Source organism: Oculina patagonica, chromosome 3 (assembly GCF_052425735.1).
Source record: "Oculina patagonica isolate OP01 chromosome 3, crgOcupat, whole genome shotgun sequence".
Taxonomy (NCBI): domain Eukaryota; kingdom Metazoa; phylum Cnidaria; class Anthozoa; order Scleractinia; family Oculinidae; genus Oculina; species Oculina patagonica.
Genome location: NC_135760.1, coordinates 15,460,972 through 15,485,040, shown reverse-complemented (window position 1 = coordinate 15,485,040; position 24,069 = coordinate 15,460,972). Strand labels below are relative to the sequence as shown.

Sequence of the window (24,069 nt, the reverse complement as noted above, 5' to 3'; positions counted from 1 at the left end):
GTAAAGGGTAAAGTCTGTGTTCCAACCTAGAGGCCCATCAGGCTGGAGCTTATCCCGGTTTCAGTAGCATGGAGCGACTAGGAGCATCTCTACTCCCCCTGGATGGGATGCTAGTCCATGACAGGCTTACCCCCAAGCATTAAATTCACTGGTAGCCATTTATACACCTGGGTGGAGAGTGGCACTGAGAAAAGCCAGGGCTCGAACCCAGACTGCTTGATCTGGAGTCCAGTACACTAACCATTTATTACGCCACCGTGCCTTCCCGCACTTTTTTTCAGAAGTTAAAATTAAAATCAAAAGTTGAGTGCAAGGATGAAAAATACAATCAAGAGAGAGCATTAGCTCTACAGGCAACATGGATCAATCTAAGTGCCAGTAGTAGTATAGGTTCCAAATTAGCCGGACTACTACTGTGCCCCAGGGGAGTCTAATATTGTTTTGAAAAGACTTGTGGTGTTGTCAACCTGGTATCTAGTATCTCTTTCAGAAATTGTTGAAAAAAGGGCGCAAATATTTATTTTTAGCCAAGGCTTTATCTAATGCAATAAAGGGACACTAAGCTGAAAAGAACCTTTACAAGTTATATTACTTACTGTTGTGTAATAAAAGATCACATCTTGTCTTGTCATGTTGCCATGAAGGACATGTTCTTTTAGATGCTGTATCAGTGTTCCCTGTAAATACACATCAAAATTGTACTGACTTACATCAGAATGGTCAGTAAATGGAACCACTTTTAATGTCTGAAGAAAGACTCAAAGGGGGACTTGTGCATAAAAGTGAAAGTGATGCTCATAAGAAATTTAGATTGAAATGAACGCCTAAAAGATATTAGTAGAAACTCAGCTGTGTTCTATTGAAAATCCGCGAATCTGATTGGTTCTCCCACTGATTTCTATTCGCCGATAGAAAACAGTCGCGCGCAAGAGTAGCTCTTTAAGCGGTAAATTTTCTTGATTTTTGTCTTTTAAGTGCACAATATTGTAGGTTTTGGACTGCAATCCTTTAAAGTTTCTACTAAAACAATTAGACTACTCGCCCTCGTTTTCTATGAGCGATAGTCAACTCGGCTGCGCCTCGTTGACTATTTGCTCATAGAAAACTCGGGCTCGTAGTCTAATTGTTAATTAGAATAACCACACTGACCTACTATTGGTAATCGCGCAATCTGATTGGCTACACAGGTGCCTCCCTTCGATCCATAGAAGGTTCTCGGAGCGTGCACATAGTCTTTGCTGAATTTTATCAATCAAAACCTTCAATAAATCAATTCTAGCGATATTCTGAGTTTAATAGATCGGTCAGTGGGTTATGCTAACACAATTAGACGGCTCACTCTCGGTATCTACCGGCTTTTGATAGTTGGCTCAGGGCTTTGCCCCTTGCCAACTATCAGCCGGTAGAAACCTCGAGCTTGCCGTCTAATTGTTAATTAGAATCTCATTTTATGGACATGGTTCCATTCACTTTTACCATAACAAGTTGCCAGTTCCAATACATAAAATGTAGCCTGCTCCACCCATTCTTACACACACATTTTTATTCTTATCGGTAAATAAAAAGTTTCATTTGGTTTTGTGTTTTTTTATAATTTGTTGTAGTTATTTTTTGACTCACCCCAACAGAGTGCACCATGCACTTGGGTGGTCCTGTTGTTCCAGATGAGTACATGATGAACAGAGGATGATTGAAGGGAACTTGTGCAAACTCAAGAACTGGCCACTCATCTGCAAACTTTGTGAACTCAGATAACAAAACACTAGGAATAAATCAAGGAGAAAAGTAATTAAATACAGCTTGCATCCATGGCCTAGAATATATCTCTTTGGAAATATTATCTCATTGTATTGACAAAAACAAAGCTAGGTTCAAGCAAGTAATTAAAGAAAAAAGATTTCATTGATAGTTGTCAGATCTGTGCGTACATGTATATCAAAGCTTAGCAGAAAATTATCAGACATAAAAACATCAATAAACCAGACCAATAGATACCTGTTTGGGATGTTTGAGATGTCAATTTCTTCTGGTTTTCCAACAAAAGGCATCACAATTACTTTTTCTAGTTCAGGAAGATCTGAAAAATAGTTCACAAAATGTTGAGATACAGTACGACTTTGTTGTTTAAAATCACCTCACAGTTAAGTTCAAACAATAAAAATGCACAGGAATTACTTCAAATGCATGGTTAAATATCAGTTTTAATTAGTGTCAAATTACACTCTACTAATTAACAAATAACATTCATTATTAAGAATTATTACCTAGTAGTTATAAGACCTGCGATGCGTGGAAATGGCTACAGCTACATAGACTTCCGCACATTGTCATACATTATACCCTCTGCACGCATTGCATGCCTATTTAGCTCATGTTATGTTAGTGACAGTACTATGAAACAAATCTACAGAAAAAGTTGACTTACTTTTCACTACTTGAGACAATTTCCCTAAGTGATCATGTGTTTTATTATTGTATCTGACTGCATCCACTGAAAAAATAACCTTTGGCTTGATTTGGGTAAACCTGTCCAACACACCCTAAATAGGATCAAAAAATGCTGATTTTAATGAGATTCAATTAAATTGGCGTCTTAATTGACATGACTAGTGTGAAATAAAAGTTGATCAAAACACAGTCAACTAGCTAGAGCAGGGGATTTTTTTGAGGAGTGACCAGTTTGTGCGTCCCCTCCCATCTGTGTGGTTCCTGTTCAAATCTACAGAGTCATGTGGGTTGAATTTTCTGTTGGTTCTTGTCCTTGCTATCAGACTTTTTCTCCAGGTTCTCCAGTTGCCCTTGGCTCCCTCCACAAAACTGACATTTCTAAATTCCATTTCGATCTGGAAACAGTGGATAAATAGCCACTCCATGGATTTACCAAATGCTTATTCCCATTTGTTTTTTAATTTATTTTTTATCTTTAGAAATAATCATTCTAAACAAACACCCAAGAACAAGTCATGAACTAGTAATAAATACCGTAACACCAAAATCAGGAGAAGTAGAACTCCATATAGCTCCAAGACTGGCAGTAGCTAGCATGGCCTCCACAGCTAAGGCACAGTTGGGAATATAGCCTATAATAAAGCAAGAAGTCATAGTTCTCTTAGAAAGCAGGAATATGAATCAACGATGACAAGATCAGATACTGTATTAGGCAAAAGCTGTCAAGTGCACAGGTGGAGGGATCCGATTCAGTAGCTGCACAGACTTTTACAACTGGCATATATTTTTTCAGAAGATTGTGAAAGGCAAGCACAAGAACTCAACAATAAGAAACCTGAGCATATACATTGATAATCTTGAAATATAGAATATATAGCTGTAATGTTCAGAGTTCATGTGTGTCGCTAGGTACTTTGGAAAATGTTATTTTCTACCTTCATATATATATAGCTGTGGTTGTCCATGTGACTGATGTTTGAGTGTGTATTAAAATCGTTCATTTATTGTATTCATCTTGGGTTAAAATCTGAAAAGAACCTTACAGTAACTTGAATAAATAATCTAAATGTCCAGTACCAAAATGCCCACTTAGTACTGTGCATACCAACAACTCTATCTCCTTTCTTGATGCCAAGATTTTTCAGTGCAGAAGCCAACAGTGTCACATTCTTTTTCAGTTGATGGAATGTTATTGTCTTGATGTCTTGCCCTTCTCCTGCACAAAGTTATTAATAAAAGCCATTAACCTTACACTGGAGGTGGACATAACTGGTTATAACACATCCTCAGGAGAGAGCGTGTAAAGACTGTTTGACGGCACTGGGGTGAAAACCATAAGGCTGAACGGTAAGTGGGGAGACTGAAGATCATTTGGAGAAGGAGTGCATAAAGAGAGGTAAAAAGATGAATGAAAGAGTTGAAGTGTAGCCAGAGTGGTGGGAACAGAACAGACTGAGAATGTTAGGTTGAGAAATTGACCACCTTATAATAATAATAATAACAACTTTATTTAACCACGGTAAAAAGTTTAAAGCTAAAAGCTTGTGGGGCCGTGTAGGTTGAGGACATATCAGACGAGATAATGATGGAGGTGGACATGGGTTGGTGTTACTATTTTCGGATCATGTTTCCTTTGGGTAGTCTCGTCTGATATGTAGGTCGATATAGTCTAGTCTGGTATGTCAGCTGACTGTTGACCAACTGTCAGCCAACTCTCAATAGTTGATCAAGAGTTGGCCAATAGTTGGTCAAGAGTCGGCGATAATACCCCACATACCCCACAAAGAAAATGTTTATTTTATACCTGTTGTATACAATGCAACCTTGTCATCATCATAGCGTAAAAGATTCTCTGCAAAATTCAGACGAGCTCCACGAAACCATTCTGGTATGTCAGCCATTGCTTGGGATTGATCCAGAACCTAGAATGACAAAAGTTAATTGTTAGCAAGAATATACCTTGTATGTTTTCCTTTTAGTTATGAATTGACACACCAAAATGTTCCGCGGTATATTTTTTGGAAAGTTATAAAGTTTGGTCATTTTAACTTGAATCTTTTTTTATTAAGCAAGACAAGTTTGAAAACAGCACAGGGAACTTTGTGCCTTTCCCCTAACCATGTCACATAACTCATCTGCAAAGAACCTTTTTGTTATTTTTAAAGATTATTTCAATACTTTTACTTAGATTGGGAAGAAAAGTTAAATTACATCAACTGATAGCAAAATGTAGTACCTCCTCATATGGTTGGGAGTGAACAATGTCTGCATATTTCCAAAACATCTCCCAGAAATCTGCATGATGAGTAACACTCCATTTCCGCAGCTCCTCATAAGTTTCTGTAGGTGTTCAAAAGTAAAGCAAACCATCAACCATTTATATTTTCAACCAAAAAAAATTCAATAATTTCCAAGGTACCGGTATATTGTTTGTTTAATTTGTCACACATATTATAAATCACTCATAAATAAAAATTTAGTCTGATTAAATCTGAGCTTATGTTTCTTTCATTGTATTTCAAATAAATAAATAAATAAATATTAACGAAAAAATAAATTAATTAAAAAAACAAAAGTAATAGAGACCAAAAGGATCAGTGCGAACAGGGCAGGTTACCCATGCGAGGCGCAACTCCATCAATTTAAAGAAAAATCAAATTTCATCCTAGGCCTGAATTTTCAAAGGATGGATTATGCTACCCTCTTCAATTAATCACTATCCAGTATATAGTATAGTTTGTTTTATTGACAGTTATCCACTAGATTGCAATTTGTCTAGCAGATAGCGTTATTGATCCTATCTTACATCACTTATTATTTTTCCTTAGATATTCTGAGCCTCAACTGCACATTTTAATAGTTTGTCCTAAATTATCATTTTTCTGGAGACGTGTTTTATAGCTGATCAGGAAATGAACCAAACAGTCACTTGGGACGTTTTTTCAAGTATTCTCCCGTATTGGTAAAATGTCTGCCTGTCTTCGGTTGACCACAACAAGATGGGAGTGTCTGGGGGTGTGTCTGGGGGTGTGTAATTAAAATTCTAACTTTCGAGTATCCATTTACTTCTGATTGAAATCGTCTAAAAAGACTTTGATTTGCTGAAATAAATACTACATGATACGAAGACTCGAAAGCAAAACTAAAGATTAATTTAAGTACAAGTGATGATCTTTTAACTTATCAGTTCAAGTATTAACCTTAATTATTTTATTTCATCAAGTGTCGCTTATCGACTGTAAGTATTTTAACTGTAACTAATAATATTTTAATGTAAGCTTATGAATTGTCAAAATAACCAGAAAAATTCGACAAAAATATTTTAAAAACAACGAAACTACTCACTCAAATTCAAGCCAAACGCTTCGTTTACGACGGACTGGAAATCGTGAATGTTGGTCGATCGATCGGCTCTCGGTTTCCACATCAACCTTGCTCGTTCTTCCTTGACAGAGGCCATGTCACTCGAAACTAAGCTTATACCACCGGACATAAATAGCAAAAATACGCGTTCCTAAGAACTACCGAGCGTTCGTATGTGATAAGAAAGCTCGGTCTTCCCGAAACTTCAATCGTCTTTCGCTGTCCGGGCAACGTTGCGCTCTTTCGACAAATATTTCAAGGTTTGTTTGCCAAATTTCGCAATTTGGCGCGCCACGTCACTTCAGATGCAGCGTCCCTCGGGATTCGTTAGAACATTTCCAAATCCACTTCATTAAAAATTGAAGCGAACTTCTCCAAGCGGAGTCGAGAAAAAGTAGTTTCGATTTGGCTTCGCCTGAGAATTTATAGGAGTGTCTTTTCGCTGAGCTTCGCTTTTTGCATAAAAAATTGCTGATTATTGGAATCATGCGATTTGTCATATTTCCCGCTTTGGACGCGAAATCTGTGCTTTAGCGAGGGTAGGGTGGAGCTCGATTTTAAATCATTAAAAGTTTATTGACTTCATTCCGATGTACGTTCAATGAAGATAATATTTTCGTCACATACAAAGAATAGATAATAAGATTTTCTTCATGTTTTAAATATTTTGGCGCAAAAACAGGATTAAATAACGTCAACTCCACCCTACCCTAATTGGTAGTTTATTGCTACTTTTGGAACCCAGACTTCAACGAGTGAAAGCGGTCACTCAAGGTCGTTCTGCGTGAGCTGTTACAAGATGGCGGCTGAATTTACGAGTTTAGAAAGTTGTTTGGAAAAGCATCTTCCACCCAAGGAGCTAGAAGAAGTGAAAAGGATTTTGTATGGAAAACCAGTCAGGTAAGCTTATTGGTTCTACCGAGATCATCCTTTGATGACTTCTAGACGCAGACAGGAGCGATTGAGTAAGCCGCTTTATTCCCAGGATTTATAATACGTTTGCTTCTTGCACAAGAAACACTTCTGAAATTGCGAAAGTTTATCGCTATTGCTATGTGGATGTTTACTAACTAAATAGCGCAAGTATTCTGCTTAATTGCAATTGCTTTTCACAAGCTAAATAAAGAAAAGATCTTGGATGTAACGGAGTGTAGATCAGTGTTACTAGAAGATCTATTATGGGGGGGGGGGATGTGTGGAGGAGGGGAGGGGGTGAACCTCCCACTTCCCGTACCTTTTGCTCCCGGCTCCCACTCCTTTCCTTAGTGGTTCCCAGCTATTTGTGTTACTTCTATTGCAAAATATTACCGAATGTTGCAACATTTTTTCTCAATTTCTTGTTGTTCCCGCCACCTTAGGAATACCACTTCCTGCCCTCCCTTCTCCCATATCCCATACCCGTCTCGCCCCCTATTCTCTCGAGCCCCACCCCTGTCCCCCTCCACAGATCTTTCTATGTCATCTCTCTAGTCTCCTCCTCAACCCCATTTATCCCCCCTTGCACTACCATGATCATAATTTGCACAACTAAGTGTCGTAAAGTATGATAAAAAGATTATCAAGGTACCAGAATTTTCATTTTTATTCCCCTGCCCCCTCTCCCTCATACCTCTCTTTTACCCCTGTCATTTGAGTACCTCCTGGAGCACTTTCCAGGCCTCTTAACCAGTAACAACAGGAAGTTTATAGAATTTTACAAGAAAAAAGGCGTCAATTGCATTTAGTACATTTCCCATGTGTTCTTATTCTTTCTTTCAGTAAATTGGAGCTGCCTGAGGCAGCATTGAAATTGGCTGCACAAGGAAACTTTGAGCTTGCAGGATACAAGTTTGATGTCAGGGAAGAGCAACTCCGCAAGCCTCGTATTGTTAGGATAGGAGCTGTTCAGAATAAAATAGTGTTACCTACATCTGCTCCACTCGCAAATCAGGTTAATACCGATATATACAATTAAAGATTGAAGCGCAGCCAGGATTAGACATAATAAAAAATAGCCTCACGCCTTTCTTGTATATATTTTATCCATTTTGTATTCAATTTTTTATCCGTCGAAGGCTGAAGAACGACAGCCGAAAGCTCATTGTTTTTAATATTTTTAGCCAGTGAACGTTTGTTTTTATTACCGATATATACAGTTGAACCTCTTTAATATGGACACCAAAGGACAGGGAAGAATGTCAGTATTATGGAGGTGGAGTTTATATGAACTTTGGTTTGTTTTGACCAAGCTTAGGTGGTGGAGCAGGGGGGTTGAAGCCCCCCGCCCAAACGAACATTTGGGGGGACTCAGCCCCTTCGAAAGTATCGCAAGCGCAGCGTACAATTGGTTTGTCAAGATATTCCCTCCCTGAGTGAGTTCAAACTTCCTTGGAAGACCTTACGAAACTTTGTTTATCTTTGGAAAAGTTTGAAAATGATTGGAAATATTCGTATGGCTTCTAACAACAATCGGAGAATCTTTGGAAATCTTCGGTCTAGAAACTGTTCATAAAACAAAAAGTTGCTAGGACAGAAAAAAGTTGCACCAAAATTAATATGAAAACCTGCCGAGTATTTTAAGGACCCCCACGTTCCAAAATGCCCGGCTGTCTCTACCAAGTAAACCATCTGCGATAGGAAGGTATCCGTATTTGAGGACAAAGGTACCCATAAGGAGAGGTTCAACTGTAGACCATTATGCAAGATTTCACAACTGGAATGAATGTGTCAGTCTGAGTGAACATAATTACAAATGTTGACATTTTTCCTCCTTTTAATAGCTAGCAGCTCTTCATGCAAGAATAAAAGAAATTACGGAGACTGCAGCTCTGTGTGGAGTTAATGTCATCTGTTTTCAAGAATGTTGGAGTAAGTCAAAAACATGGCACTGGATTTAAACCTGTTTCAACTGTCATTCACCTTGCAGGATTCTGTCTAAGGATCTGCAAGGAAGCGAATGCTTTTGATTGCTTCAATTATGTTACAAAACTCTTCATTTGATGTTGGATTAGTTTTGAGCTAATAAGTTTCTTTCTACTGCTCTATTTATATACAGCCATGCCATTTGCTTTTTGCACACGTGAAAAGCACCCTTGGACAGAGTTTGCTGAGTCAGCAGAAGATGGCCCTACCATTAAACTTTGCCAAGAGGTAAGATCACTCACCATTCACACCAGAGAGAACAAATTCAATCAGAATGTATCTTACTGTACTGAGGAGGTTATTATTTAAATAACAGGTGCATCCTATAATAAGCACTTAATGACTGGTCCCAAGGGAGGGCCACAAGCAGTAAAACCTGCACTTTCCAGTGGGGCCAGTCATTAAGTGTTTTGTTATACCCTGCAATTTATAAAGAATAAGTTTTAAATTCCCGAATTACATTTAACATAATGGTTTATGCAATGCACATACAGTCAACTCTCATTATAGCAGACACGCTCCGGTGCGTTGTAAGTGTCTGTTATAGTGAGAGTCCTTAAATGCGGGAGTCCAGTCAAACCTCTTTCACCAGGGATCTGGATAATATTTGTCTGTAAAAGCGAGTGTCCGCAAGGCGAGAGTTGACTGTACACACAATAGAGTTTTCAGTGGTCTTAAAGATATCAGGGTTCGCACATGCCTTGAAAGTCCTTGAAAGTCCTTGAATCTCAAAATAGAAATTCAAGGCCTTGAAAGTCCTTGAAATTGGTTTTCGGTCCTTGAAAGTCCTTGATTTTTTTATTGAATGTCAAAAGGATTTTTTTAGTTCTTCAGCAAGCACCTCAACCGTTGATTTGGGGTAAATTTCATGAAAAAAAGTCCTTGAAATTTCCAAGAAGGGTCCTGGAATGTCCTTGAAAATCCTTGAATTTTTGGCTTGGAAAAATGTACGAACCCTGAGATTAATGGAACTTGTGTCAGGTGTCCAGAAGGTACGTTCTGTTGCGTAGGTATAACTACAGAATTGAGCTACATGTGATGCATAATTTTTTCTATGTTTTATCAGCTCGCTAAACAGCACAACATGGTCATTGTTTCTTCAATTTTGGAAAGAGACAGTGTTCATCAGGACAAAATCTACAACACCACAGGTATTAACTCGAATTTACACATTGGCTGCGGTCACATCTAGACTGCTAACTATAGTTAAGACGGCGTTAACTATAGTTAGCTATTTCGTTAGTGTGACTGCTTCTCTGTTCACCCTAACTATAGTTAGAAAATTTACGCCTCGCTGATCCAAACAATACAGACTAACTAAAGTTATACCCAAGCAGGGTTCATGGGTTAGTCTTAAGTTTACAAATGAAAAACCAATCAGAATGCGACAATTCTTTTCGCAAGTGCGAGATGAACATAAATATGCAAAACAAAGCGTGAAGGGAAGGGAAAAAAGAAAAACAACATGCCAAGAAATTACATATCACCAATGCTAGCAAAAATAAAGCTTGAATTCTTCGGCTAGCATCCTTACTTCATTTTATTTTCTTCAACACCGAGACACCTTGCAAAAATAGAAAAAAATAGAGGAACAACTAGACACATATCAACAACAAGAGCTGTCATGAACTAATTTAAATTCAAAATTATTCAAAGGCTAATCAGAATTAACTATAGTTAACTGCATTGGTGTGACCGCAAAGACGACCAAAAGCACTAACTATAGTAAGGTATGATGTCACGTAACTTGAGACTAACTATAGTTAAACTTAAATTATGTCATAGATGTGGCCGCAGCCATTATCCTTAGTAAATATAACAGCATTGTTATTTATATATTAACTAAGCATTGTTATTTATATATTAATTAACTCATATTCTAGCACATGGTACACTTAAAATCAAATCTTTTATTTTGCAGTTATAATTTCCAATAATGGTTCTGTTTTGGGAAAAACAAGGAAAAACCACATTCCTAGAATTGGAGATTTTAACGAGGTAAGGGCATCTAGTCTTTTCTTTTTCTCTAATCTTCCTGTATCCTTTATACAAAACTGAGCTTTTGGTTTGAAATATTATGTTTTCATTTGCTTGCAGTCCACGTATTATATGGAGGGTGATACAGGGCACCCAGTGTTCCAGACACAATTTGGTAAGAGTACACTTAGGTAATTGTGAAGAACAGCTACTGTAATTGACTGTTGGTCAACTGTCGGCCAACAGGTTACCGACAGGCCACTGACAGACTACCGACAGGCCATCGACAGTCTACTGACAGGTTACCGACAGTTTCCCAAAACAGAAAAATGCAGCAGTAAACACAGGAGTAAACCCGACCCAGAAAGCGATTAAAGCAGATAAACATTGTATTTCATTGTAGTACATCAACTACGGTCATACTAAAAAAACCAAATCGACTCCTCGCCGAGATTTTTAAAAAACAAATCGACTCCTCCCCGTAAACGGCCAACTGTTGGCCAACAGACAACCGACAGTCGACTGACAGACGACCGACAGTGGGTTAAAGGGAGCTGTTCTTCACAAATTGTAATTATTACCTTTACCTGTTTTACCTACTTGACTTTACAACAGATTTCAATTGACTTCCAAAGCTTAAAGGTAATTAAGTGCCTACATTGGCTTTATATTTTGTATAAATTACTGTGCTTCATCAGGGATAGCATGTATCAACAGGCTGACTGTTAAGGATTTGAATCAATATATTCTAGGCTTAAGTCTCGTCCTAGTTTATTTTGTTTAGTTTTCTTTAGCTTTAGACTTTCTATTAAGAGTTTGTGGCACTGCATTGGTGAGGGTATATGTTCCCATTTTGCCATTTTATTGTTTTTTGCCAATGTTACAGTTATATTATAATTTTATTATTATGTCACTTCATCCTTATTTTCATGTATAACATCAAGGTTCAAAGGGTTATTGTAATAACTTACTAGAGGATGCTTCTTTGATCTGTTGCAGGTCGAATCGCCGTGAACATTTGTTATGGCAGACATCATCCCTTAAACTGGCTGATGTATGGAGTGAATGGTGCCGAGATCTGCTTTAATCCTTCAGCAACTGTAGGAGCTCTAAGGTATGAACTGGCAAACTTAACTCACTTTTGTTAACAATTTGTTCTTTTGCAATTCCATGAATACGACATAACTTGCTCTCATTGACCGATTATGTTGTGATTAGCACACATACAATTCAATTTATTTTAAGTTTGCATCAAGTTTTCCTCCTTAACCTTTGCTGGGCGGTAGTCATACATCAGTTTGAAGCATTTTTTGTTTTTGAAATCACATTTCTAACACAGGGACTTTTAATTTATTAACTGTTACCCTTTCAGTGTTTATCTTATGATCCCAAGCTTTGTATTTCCCAGACCAATCATCTCCCTGTCCATTTGGCTTATTGCGCAAGTGTTTCTTGATGTGAATATAAGGGGTGGTGAATGGTCCTTCCAAAAATGTGTGCCTCGCAAAATTTTAGCCAAATTTCAGGGGTCTCGTCGTCTCAAATTTTTCTTTGACGCCTTCTCGGAGTCTCAATTTCTTTTACAAGGGTAAATAGACCTCGGGTTCGCAGAAAAGATATCAGTCTCACCGTCTTGCAAAGTCTCGCATTTACCATATGACAGCCCTAATATAGGTGTTCTCCAGTTAAAACTGTGGTGTTCTCTGACAGTTCCCCCAGCCAGGGTTTATAAACACAGTTTAAAACACAAACTTTTCTCACTTGAAAGGACATATGTCCTACTAGGACACCATCTTAGTCGAACAAAACAAAATTGTGGTAGGACATCACCAAAAACAAAAGGTTGAATTTTATTCATTGTTGCCGTAAAACGATTTACGATCAAAAAATTGTCTGGACATCATGTCCGACCACATTTGGGATTTCGTCGGACATGAGCAAATTTTGGTCAGCCAATGTCCGATGACCGACTGTTATTTGCAGCCCTGTAAACACCTTATTGTTTTATGTTTGTTTCCATTTCTATTGGTTATAAAGCAAGCATAATAAATTGATTTGCTGCAAGGTTACAGACTAACATGTTATCTTAATTTTCCAGTGAACCAATGTGGCCCATTGAAGCTCGTTGTGCATCTATTGCCAATAACTACTATGCTGTGGCAATTAACAGAATTGGCACCGTGAGTACAGTTTGCTTAAAACCCTTCTAGTCACATACTACCCCCTTGCCACATCTGGATCTGTCATTGGTATTACAGGGATGTAGCTAACAAAACACTAAGCCGGCTCATCAACAATCCCAGCTGGCTTTTCTGGCCTTGGCAGCTCTATACATTCACCAAAGTCTTTGTTTTCATGTGAAATTAGCCAGCAGCTGGCACTTAGCGACATCCCTGGCATCACACTGTTGTCATTTAAAAAACTGAGCAGTCTTGTCTTCAGTGGTGAGTGGAAAACTGAAAAAAACTTACTGCACCAAGTAAACAACTTGTTCACAAATTAATTTCAAACAACCTGTCAAACAAAACAGACGGAAAGGAAAAGTGAGGATAATAAGGGCAAGATATTGTTTTCATTAAGCCTTGCTTCTATCAGGTTGAGTGTTAATTTATTACATGTAAATACTTAGAAAGGGAGGAATAATAGTAGTAACAGTCCAAATTCTTTTACCACCAACAGGAGGTCTTTGAAAATGAGTTTACATCAGGAGATGGCAAACCAGGTAGCTGTAAAAATTAATCTACAGTACAGCGTTATTAGGTAAACATAGTAATTAATATACAGGGAGTATCTGAAGAATATTTCTGGCTTCTTAAAAAAAAATCTATATCTGCCAAATGGCACTTTTGGTGCTTAAACAGTTAAATGTGTAAAGTTGCAATTTCTTTTTTTTTTTCTCCCTCCAGCTCACAAGGATTTTGGACACTTTTATGGTGAGTTTGTTCTAAAGCATTACATTCCATTGCCCAATCTTTACAAACACTTTTGGCGATTCCTTGTGTCGCCTGTCCTTCCAACCGGGTGTTTACATCTTTGACCCCTGCTTCCCAGTAGGGTGCAGTGGTTATTCTAGTTTCGGTTTCTGTAATATGATAAGTTTTCTAGGAGCGGGTTATTGGCCCGCCACCCAACCCCCAACCTGGAGGACCAGGGGCTGTTCTTTGTCTGGCCTCTACCCTTCGACCAATCCGGCATGGTGAGACCTACCAGAGACCAAAGTCCCCGCCGGCACAGCTCTCTGGGTCATTGAGACACACAAGCTTCACCACCACAGCAAGGTGTCAGCGGAAGGTTGAGGTCCGGATGGATGAGGGTTATCAATCCAATTCTAAAGCATATAGCAAGAAATAAGTGATGTGAACTGAAGAATTCTTTAAGTTAGCAGTAATTATTACTGCTGAGAATACAACATTAAATAAAAACGTTTTAACAATTCTTAACTATTTTTTCACAAGTTCCCCTCGTCCTTATTACATCTATCTATGAAATTATGTGCTTTTTTGTTATCTAAATATTTTAACATAATATTGTTTTGATTTCGTTAGGTTCCTCTTACGTTTCTGCTCCAGATGGCAGTCGAACTCCTGTAAGTTTGTTGAATTTAAGAATTTGTCTTCTGCCCAAATTGAAGGGTAGAACATCTTCCTGCTCAATCCTCTAAGCATGTAGGCGTCACCTCTACTAACTATGCCATGATGTAGCCACTCCAATTTTGCCTGTTTACCTCTAGTGGCCTTAAACTTGAACAGGCTACTCTACTTTCATTATACTCTGTTTTACTCCAGATTGACAGTTTTCCTACAAAGTTATCAAGCAGTTGCTAATTTCCTTATGTCTTGTTGTTCCTTGCACAGGGTTTGTCTAGAGTTAATGACGGCCTCCTTGTGACCGAGGTGGATCTGAACTTATGTAGACAAGTCAAAGACAAGTGGTGTTTCCAGGTCGGTTGCTGAATGACTAAACCTCCATTACAAGTGAAAACAGAAACTCTCTAGACCAATAACGCCATGAGCAATTCTACTCTACACTCTGTGAATCTGAGTTCCAGGTTATCGCCGTGATATTGCGCCTATCAAATGACACGCGCGCAGTATTTGCAACTGTCTCTCCTTCCCCAGCCGCCCCCCCCCCCCCCCCCCCACACACACACACACACACTCTTTCTATGCCCTTCCCTGCGAGAAAAAAAAACGCGTCTTTCGTTCGTGGAAAGGGTGTAAAAGATTACCACATTTTCTAACAATGTCTCTTTGTAAACTATGTTTTGTACGACATAAGAAGATACAATCAGTAAAATAGTACACATCAGTTTGCTAGTCTCTTTCTTAGCCGTTATTTGGGTCGTCGCGCACCAAACCTCACTTGTTTATTATACAGAACAAACAACTTGTGATAGAAATGCCAAAGGAAAAAAATACCTGTAAGTGAAACTATAAGCTTTCGCAACCAATCCGATCTTTAACACCAAACAAAAAAACAGTTAAGTTAAAATTGCCTTAACATCTGATGAAGCGGCCTACAAAAAAAGAAGATAGTACCCATTTTCTTTTGTTTCTGTTTGTTACTGCTTGGAATGACTGGAAAAGTAACATTTTGAAACATGTTTTCTTTTCTAGATGACTTCTCGCCTGGACATGTATGCCGAGTCCTTGACTGAGGCTATAAAGCCAGACTACAAACAACAGATAATCCATGATGAAGCTTAGAAAAACACCACTGCACAGTGTGAAAGTGATTTTGTACTCAGGACAGAACAATTTAGGAGACAATCTAAAACTAAATACATACTAAATTTACTCGTGTGAACTGGTTTTCGCTAGATAACGAAGAACTACCCTTTTTTCACATATAAAGAAATAGTATTGGTCTCGAAAAAAACTTTTTTTGTTCTTGGCTGTGATTGTATTGTAGGAATTTTAAAATGTAAAGGCTAAATCAAAATTAATAGGAAAAGATGCAACCCAAAAAACTTTTGCACAGATTGAATGGATATTTTCAATAAATTTAAAGTGAAATACTTCTGTCTGTCTAGTACAAAAAAGATTGAAATATTTTTTAATAAAAGTAGTTCAATTCACCCTGCATCCTTTCTTGTTTTCTGCAATCTCTTGTGTTTTTGAAAATCTCCTTTGCAGTGGGCACGAAACTCTGCTCCCCCTCCTCCCCTCTCCCCCTGGTTCCGTGATCGACGTTCATTTGATATTGCAGAATACCCCGCCCAGCCAGAGCGTAATTAGTTGGTTACCGTATTTATTCGATTAAGCGCCCAAAAACCCCCCCAACTCCCCACCCCACAAAAAAGCGAAGTGCGCAAGAGGAATATTGAAATTGACTAAGTACTTCTTAGAGACTTCCCCGAAGACCGAGTTTTCTTAGTATTTTTCAGAAACTTTCAGTGAACAGTTAAAATTCTGCTTTGGTACATCTTCACGTGTTGGTATTATTATTGTTTTGTTACAAAATAAACTTACTATTTGCTGAAAAAGGTTAAAATTTAATCAGCGCCCAGCCTCGAAAAAGCGCCCACCCTCAAGGTCCAAAAATTTATTAAGCGCCCGGCGCTTAATCGAATAGATACGGTAACTTCCGCAGTCCCGCACTGCCAAAGTCGAAGAATAATAAATGTTTAGAATAGTGAAACGACTACTCCCCGAAGTCGATAAAGTTGAGACTAGCGAAACAACTTCTCCTGTTTTTGTGACGGGTCCGTACGCAAATTTCTCTGCCGTGTAAACGCGCCTTAAGGCAACGTTTACACGGACACGGTTATCAATCAACACGGTTTCATGACCTCGAAACCGCATCGAAAACGACTCGGGTTCGAACCTATTTAACCATTTTCCGACTGTTTTCGTTTTCTTCTAGATTTATTTGTTTTCAACCGTTTGGAGCGTGAAAAAGTTACATTTACATCGTCTAGAACTTTCAACCTCTTCAGGGTTCTCTTCAGGACATGATAATGAATATTATATAAGTGTTGAATGAATGTGTCGAATGTGATTGTATAAGCAAGCGCTGCTCTCTATGCGTGTTTCAACCTTACGTTTACACGACAACGAAACCGTATCGTTTTGAAAACGCTCCACTTTTGACAGCGTTTTCAAAACGACCCGGTTACAGTAGTGGTCTCGATCGGTGCCGTGTAAACGAAAGGCGTAACCGCGTCGCTTTCGATGCGGTTACAAATGAAACCGTGTCCGTGTAAACAGTGCCTAAGAGAATATATTGTTACCATTATTGAGAGCTATATCCGAAGTGCTATTCAGGCTAACCAGAGTAATAGTAGGCTAACCTGTAACCTGCGATCAGGCGTTCTTTTAAGTAGGGAGGGCATGATGTTAGGTTAGTTAACCCGGAGCTAACCGAAGAGCGTACCCGGGGGGGGGGGGGTACTCCCATATAAGGCCTATACAGGTATGTGCCGCTTAACAGGGTATGCTTTTTGCCTCTCTGACTCTGGAACAGGGTATAAAATTCACCCTTTTGACTCTGGAACAGGGTCATTTTTCCCCAGAATCCTGATTAAACACGATCAAGTTTAGCTATGAAACTTCGCTCTCCTCATCCTCTATCTACATATATTTCCATAGCGGATATTGTCTGGAACAGGGTACCTATTTTTGCGATGTTTGTCTCGAACAGGGTCGCAAATTCAGCTTTTTCCCTCTGGAACAGGTCCAGGGTCTCAGAGACTCAGCGGCACAGTAGTCTAACCTGAGTGAAAGTCTGCAAGTCTGCAAATATCAGACACCGAAATTTCAGTAGTTTTTCTCATTGTTTTTTGGCTTGAACATCCTCGGAATGCAAAATTTAGAAGTCGGGACGTCCCCTTGCCTCCAAACTACCGTACCGCGGAGAATTGTGGGATGGCGGTACTGTTGTCACGGTAAACAAAGATGGCGGAAGGACTTGTGAAAAGTTCCAGAAAGACTCCTACGAAGTTTGACAATGGATTCGAACCGACTTTTGACTCCGATGGAACTCCTTCCTGTCTGGGTTGGAAAATTGACGATGTTGCTGACTGGGTCGAGTTTTTAGGCTTCGAACAGTATCGGGTAAGACAAAAAGCGAGCAAATTTTTTCGTCAAATTTGGATCTCGGGCCGGGCTGCGATGTGATCTTTGCGCGCGCGAAACGCACTTCAGTACACGCTTTCTGTCGTCTTTCCGACTTAATTCTTGAGCTTCCTTTGAATAATTTGACAAACGGAAAATATGACTTTTTATTTTAAGAAAGTCAGAATCTAAAAATTCAATATCTGTGTCCGATTGTTTACAGGCCTGTTTCAGAGATAATCTTATAAATGGAAGGAAACTTATAAATGTCGACGCTTCATCTCTTCCAAGAATGGGTGTCACTGATTTTGAACACATAAAGGTAAGGTTGTAAGGGCAGAGATGCACACTTATCTTTTTGAGCCCTTAAGATGCAGTAATATAAGTTATATTATCCTTGCCCAGGGGGGGGGGGGGGAGGGGGCTAAAAAAGGCTCGAGGCCAAACCTTTACCCTTTCATATGCCATTTTTGACAGAAAAGGTAACTCTTTCATAATAATAATAATAAACGAATATTTTTAACAGGATTAACCCATCAGTACTTGAGAGTACTGTTATCTTAGGGGTCCTGTAAGATTTTAGAAATTTAAAAAGGTAAAAAAGTTTAAAAATGTCAAAACTACAGTAGTCAAAAACATATAAAAGCCTATGAATAAAAATTACAAATAAAAATGCTCTTTAACTTTTTGTTTAAATAGAAGCCTAGAGTTCAGATTTCTCATGTCCGACGGTAAACTGTTAAAAACGGAGGCTCCTAAAAACGAAAAACTCCGCCGGCCAAACTCTAGCTTCACTTTCGGCAGTTCGATAGAGGAAAATCTGTTCCTCGTATTGACACTGTGATTAACTCTCACATACCTGCAGAAGGGTAACTGCATGTTTTTTAAATGAATCGTCCGTTCAGCAGGTCTGTTCAAGATATTTTGAAAGGCCCTTATACCTAAGTAACACTATTAATTCCCTACCCTTTTAAAAACTTCGACTCATGAAATACCTACCCTTTTATATACCTACAGGCTACATCCTGAAAAAGGTACCCCTTTCGGGCGGAGCCTCCACATATATCGGTAGTCCACTATAGGGAGTACCCCTTTCAGTGGTGGGGAGGGGCTAAACATACAGGGCATGAAATCTTGAAAAGTATGAGTATTTTCTGATGACTTTTTCAGACCTAGCCTGCGAACCCAAATGTATTTCTGGTCGTCGCTTGTCTCTGAAGTGACAGCCAGAAATATGTCTGCATTCGCAGGCTATTCCAGGCCTGGAAAAAAATGGAAATGAAGTTAACATTTGAAGAAACTACAAATTTTTTCAAGCTTCCATAAGCTAGCATTCTTTAAGTTTTTTTATGTAATAGGTTCTATGGCAAGGTTTTTTAGTCTATCATTACACAAATGGTTTGCACTAAGTATTAATTTTGTTTCTTTGTTTGACCAGATAATAGCAAAAAAAATTCGTGAATTGCTAGGAATAGAGGAACCTTACTGGAACCGAAGCATATCTCTTCTACATCGAGAATCTCTGGGGCTGTTTCTTGAAAAGAAAAGCAACACTGGAGTGGAAGCTGACTTGTTGACATTCGAGGATTACAAACGACAACTACAGAGACAAGAGCAAAGCAAACAAACAAAGAGATAACACAAGAGACAATCCACTTAAGCATGGGCAGTAGATAAATGTTTGATCCAATGGACTCCAAATGGACATGTTTTGATAGATATGTACATGGCTGTAAATAGGAGGAAACTCATATGCTTGTTCTTGATAAATAGTAATGGGCAATGAATTATTAATTAGCAGAACTCAATTGGTGACAACTTTTGCCAGAAGCTCTAATTTCTGTACAAATTGTATTTTACTGAAAATTATCACTTTTTCAATAAATGGACTGATCACATTAAACATAACCAGCTTCCCTTGTTTTGCACTTCCTGCATGACTCATGCTCACGTAGGTACAGTTAGGCATTATTGCACAATATCAAACAATGGTGGTGATGCCAGAGTGCATGCTAGCAACACTTTACAGGGGCAGATCCAGAAAGAGGGGGTTAAGGATATTGTGGTGAGAGCACAAGCCCCAAGTTTGGGACGGAGCCAAGGGGAAAAAGTGGCTCTGTGGACAAGAATGCTGCACCCAGGACAAATTGAGTTTGCCAAGGGGAGCTAGGGCCTAGGGGTAGTCGTAAATATTAAGAAGTTTGCTTGCTGATGCCATTGGAAAGGCGTATTTTGCAGACTAATTATTAATCAAAGCGTAATAAGCAAATTTTATTTTTTTTTGTCAAGTCTTAGCTCAACAAGACGAGCTAAATACTACATATCACAGTATTAACAATGACAATCTATGCCAAGAGTTATCTATCTGTATTTATAAATGCAGCAACATAAGATGTAAAGTCCTGAAAATATTTTGAAGAGTTTATAAATAATTTCTGTAATAGCTGGGTTCTTTTCCATGATTGCCTTATTCCATTTGTACTGTGTTGCAACATTTTTCTGACAACTAAAATGCATTTGTTTGACTTGCAAGATGTAATATAGTAAAGGTTAGAACAAAATAATATTATGGATTGAATTAAATTGTTTGTTACCAATTCAAAAAGTTAACTAGACAATGTAATGCAAATAAACGAAACAACCACAGTTGAACAAGGCTCTAAAATAAGATGTGGCAGTGGCAAAAGCCTACATTGAGAAAATTAACTGCACATGCCAGTTGTCATAGCTTTATTCACTTTCAAGACCAAAATAAACAACAGGACAATCTTCGTTCATGTTGAGCAATTTCTCAACTTTAAGTGTGGAAAACGATTTTTAAAACAATGCATTTCAAAGCAAACAAAACTATTCTGCAAAAACCATCACGGCTTTCCCTTCAAATATACTTTTGCTAAACTAACCAGCTAAACGTATTGTTTTCTGTACTAATCTATGAAAAAAAAACTAGTTGCACCGTTAAACCATTTCTATTTACCATTGTATTTCACAGCTCTATTTTCTAAAATTCACTCTGAATCTAGTAACAAACAGTGGAAAAATTTACAAAGTATAGAACAACTTCACTCAATATGAGGCTGACATTTAAACAAGACAAGTCTCTAGAAAAGATCTGGGCATGTTCCCAGACAGATTGTTCAGAAGGACTAAATGTCATTATCGTCGTCATCTGGGAGAGCTGTTTGTTGGGCATCATGGAGTTCCTTCTCATAGTGCTGCATAAGTTGGTGGTCGACTTGCACCTCTGGTGGTTCAAGAGCAGGCATCTCCACAAACTCCAGGTTTGCATCACCAACAAGTTTCCTTGCTAACCACAAGAATGGCTTCTCAAAGTTGTAATTACTTTTAGCACTGATGTCGTAATACTGAAAGAAAATTAACAAAGCGATCAATGCATTTTCTTGACAATTATGTAAAGTAAAGGCCAGCACCAGTTTTTTTTAAGACCTACAGTGTATAGTCTGAGAAATTCTGTTTCCAAAAATAACATTCATCGTTCTTGTGTATATGATTTTCAACAGGTGAAATTTTCTTGATCACAGGTGAAAATTTTGGGTCACATCAAAAGAAAGATCTATTAAACCAGACACAGTATTTCGGTAAGAAAAATGAAGTCCTCAGGTCGTTATTTTTTCCACCTTCCGACTATTTTTATTATAGTTAACAATTTCCTTGATTTTGATTTATTATATCTCTCCTATTGTCAAAAAAGAGAACAAACTTTCTGAGAAAACTCATGCTTTCCAGCTACTGAATTAACAATAATTTCCAAAGTTTTCTCATAATAATTGTCTACAATACCTGCAAATTCTTCTTTCTGTGGAATGTTATTGTCTTGGCCTTGACTTTACGATCTTTGATATCAACCTTGTTACCGCAAAGAACAATAGGGATGCTTTCACACACTCTTACAAGATCTCTGTGCCAGTTAGGTACATTCTTGTACGTCACTCTTGATGTGACGTCAAACATGATGATGGCACATTGGCCCTGGATGTAGTAACCATCACGCAGACCACCAAACTTCTCCTGACCGGCTGTGTCCCACACATTGAAGCGAATAGCCCCTCTGTTTGTATAGAATACCAATGGATGTACCTCAACTCCTAGTGTTGCTGTATACAAAAGCAAAGATTTAATGTTAAAGTGGAATTGGCTAAGGCAACACCAAAAAACTTACTATTTCACGATTCAAATGAATTATGAAAATTATTTGACTGTAACCTCCACTAAAGCCAGTACTGCTTTTATGCAGGTTGAGATCGTGAAATGCAAATCCTCTGTCAAAATTTATGCAGGTCCCAATAAGGAGGAGATGTTTTTTAGCTTCTTATTATGCTCTCTAACGAATACCATACAAGAGCAGCCACCTATTACAAATGTAATTGACCCCCCAAGCCCCGCATTTGTAGTCTGTACTGTTTTCAGACTGTTTCAGCAATTTTGACTGTAATTTTTGTTTCACTACTGCCATTTAGGGCCATTTGTAGAGATATCAAATCCTTTGCAGGATCAATTTTGGCAGCCAGGCATGTGTAAATTAACTGGAAGTCCGTCATTTTCGGACTTCCCAACTACTGAACAAGGAGATAATGAAGACCCTGGGTACTAAAATGTGTAGCTCCTTATAATACAATTTTTGTGAAGGGTTACAAATCGTACAGATCAAATGTGTTTGCACTAAGTAATGAAGAATTTTGAAGAGAACAGTGAACTAGACCTTCAAGCAAGTCGGTTTTTGGAGCGAGATCGACATTTTGACATGTGCATGCGTAATAAAGTTGCGCATAAAATGCGCGGGAACGATCATGGTTTAAAAATTCGGGGCGAATGGTGTTAAAACGCAGCTAAAATATACTTTGGCGAAATGTCTTAGGCCTTATTTTAGAGGCAAAATGTACTGAAATGAACCAATTCTGTCACCTTAACTTATAAGCTAAATTCAACTTGAGACTTCTGCAAAAACGTAGTTGGCGAACGGGGTTCCGTTTCAGAGACGAAAATTGCGAAATTACCGGCTACTTCGCCCGTGTAAAGTACAATCTCTACTCACCAACATATTTTTTCTCGAATTCTCCTGTCAAATGGCGTTTTACGAAGGTTGTTTTACCAGTACCACCATCGCCGACAAGAACAAGCTAAAGATATAAAGAGGTATTTTAAAAAAAATATTCAATATAAGAAATCCAGCCCTCGGCATATGGATAGCTAAAAGTTCAATTATAACAGTAAACTGAAGAAAAAACTGACCTTAAACGTTGCTACTGGTTGAACTGTAGATTGTGTAGCCATTTTTGTAAGAAAATTTAACTCTGATGCGACACTTTTAACACGATAGACAAGAAAAATTTCGCTCGTATAGAGAAACTCGTGGTCCAACTGCAGTTCTAACCGGTCAAAACCAGTCGACAAATGAAGTCGCTCATACCCAGATCCTACTCAGCACGAGAAAGTAACAAGTACGTGGTGTAACGTGTAACAGACCCTTTGTGCCAGGAATGCACCTGAGGCGCTCCGGTCTCCGTCAAGCCTCTTTTACGTAGCAGCCAACATGTAAACATGTAAACAAGTACCCTAATACTCTGGTTTCTAAGCCCGACCAGATCTTAAAATCGGTCTAAACTTTGTTGTAGTGTGCACTAGTATACGTCAGTGGAGAATCTGAACGCGTTTTGGAAAACGGAAAAAGGTACTGGTACTGGTAAAGCGAATTCTTAGAATTTTTAAAGCCTGACAGAAGAATCCTAAAATAATGTAGAATCATAAAAATCGTGATGATCAAGCAATATTTTTTAAGTTATAAGTGATTTTCTGAAGCCTTCTTCTTTTTTTCTTTTTTTTATCAAACGCGATTATTTTTAACTCTTTTTTATTTTTTGGTGAATTTTTTGCAGTAACCCAAACAATCTGGCAAGCAATTCAAGTTCACTCAACAAGTAGCATGATAATTCTAACCGTAGATAGCTATTTTATATCTTGACCAAATACATACAAAAAGAAAATATATTATCCCAATTTTAATTTTTCATAACAGGTCTTTTTAATGGGAACGCATGCTATGCATATTAAAGCTGAAAGCGAGGAATCGCGGAAAGATAATAAGGGAGATTGATTTAAAAGAAATCAAAACATTACCAATAAACAGTCAAAAATATGCAAATTCGTGGCAGTATATGCATGCATGGTCACCATATGTAGCGGGGATAAACCATATGTTCTCGGAAGTTATAAACGCAAAATGGTACATCCACCTCCTGCCGGACAATTAGGACAAAACTAGGGCTTAAATTTTCTGAGATTCTGTGGGATAGGCAGTCGCTTCTGG

General features: G+C 38.3%; 4 protein-coding genes across 4 annotated transcripts in view; 2 read left to right on the top strand and 2 right to left on the bottom strand.

The window, feature by feature from the left end:
* LOC144646923 (acetoacetyl-CoA synthetase-like) overlaps window positions 1-6,286 on the bottom strand; it is a 66,315-nt gene extending 60,029 nt beyond the window's left edge. Inside the window, exons 1-9 of the mRNA XM_078506634.1 lie at window positions 5,794-6,286; window positions 4,685-4,788; window positions 4,253-4,370; window positions 3,554-3,664; window positions 2,983-3,080; window positions 2,426-2,540; window positions 1,996-2,077; window positions 1,621-1,762; window positions 597-677 (exon numbers count right to left, since the gene is read on the bottom strand). Of these exons, the coding sequence (XP_078362760.1) occupies window positions 597-677; window positions 1,621-1,762; window positions 1,996-2,077; window positions 2,426-2,540; window positions 2,983-3,080; window positions 3,554-3,664; window positions 4,253-4,370; window positions 4,685-4,788; window positions 5,794-5,941 (999 nt within the window). The 5' untranslated portion in view covers window positions 5,942-6,286. The remainder of the gene's footprint in view (window positions 1-596; window positions 678-1,620; window positions 1,763-1,995; window positions 2,078-2,425; window positions 2,541-2,982; window positions 3,081-3,553; window positions 3,665-4,252; window positions 4,371-4,684; window positions 4,789-5,793) is intronic.
* Window positions 6,287-6,562: 276 nt separating this feature from the next.
* LOC144646899 (beta-ureidopropionase-like) lies at window positions 6,563-15,771 on the top strand. The gene is made up of 14 exons (XM_078506604.1): window positions 6,563-6,711; window positions 7,570-7,741; window positions 8,571-8,658; window positions 8,846-8,940; window positions 9,779-9,863; window positions 10,634-10,710; window positions 10,810-10,864; window positions 11,689-11,803; window positions 12,788-12,869; window positions 13,369-13,411; window positions 13,596-13,622; window positions 14,235-14,275; window positions 14,544-14,630; window positions 15,306-15,771. Exons 1-14 carry the CDS (start codon window positions 6,611-6,613, stop codon window positions 15,393-15,395), a joined length of 1,158 nt encoding a protein of 385 aa, XP_078362730.1. The 5' UTR covers window positions 6,563-6,610; the 3' UTR covers window positions 15,396-15,771.
* Window positions 15,772-17,577: 1,806 nt separating this feature from the next.
* LOC144646898 (sterile alpha motif domain-containing protein 15-like) lies at window positions 17,578-19,652 on the top strand. The gene is made up of 3 exons (XM_078506603.1): window positions 17,578-17,744; window positions 17,968-18,066; window positions 19,183-19,652. Exons 1-3 carry the CDS (start codon window positions 17,586-17,588, stop codon window positions 19,381-19,383), a joined length of 459 nt encoding a protein of 152 aa, XP_078362729.1. The 5' UTR covers window positions 17,578-17,585; the 3' UTR covers window positions 19,384-19,652.
* Window positions 19,653-20,000: 348 nt separating this feature from the next.
* Window positions 20,001-23,151, bottom strand: LOC144646896 (GTP-binding nuclear protein ran-1-like). The gene is made up of 4 exons (XM_078506602.1): window positions 22,995-23,151; window positions 22,798-22,882; window positions 21,546-21,859; window positions 20,001-21,109 (listed from the first exon to the last, which is right to left on the bottom strand). Exons 1-4 carry the CDS (start codon window positions 23,034-23,036, stop codon window positions 20,891-20,893), a joined length of 660 nt encoding a protein of 219 aa, XP_078362728.1. The 5' UTR covers window positions 23,037-23,151; the 3' UTR covers window positions 20,001-20,890.
* Between the last annotated feature and the right edge of the window lie 918 nt (window positions 23,152-24,069).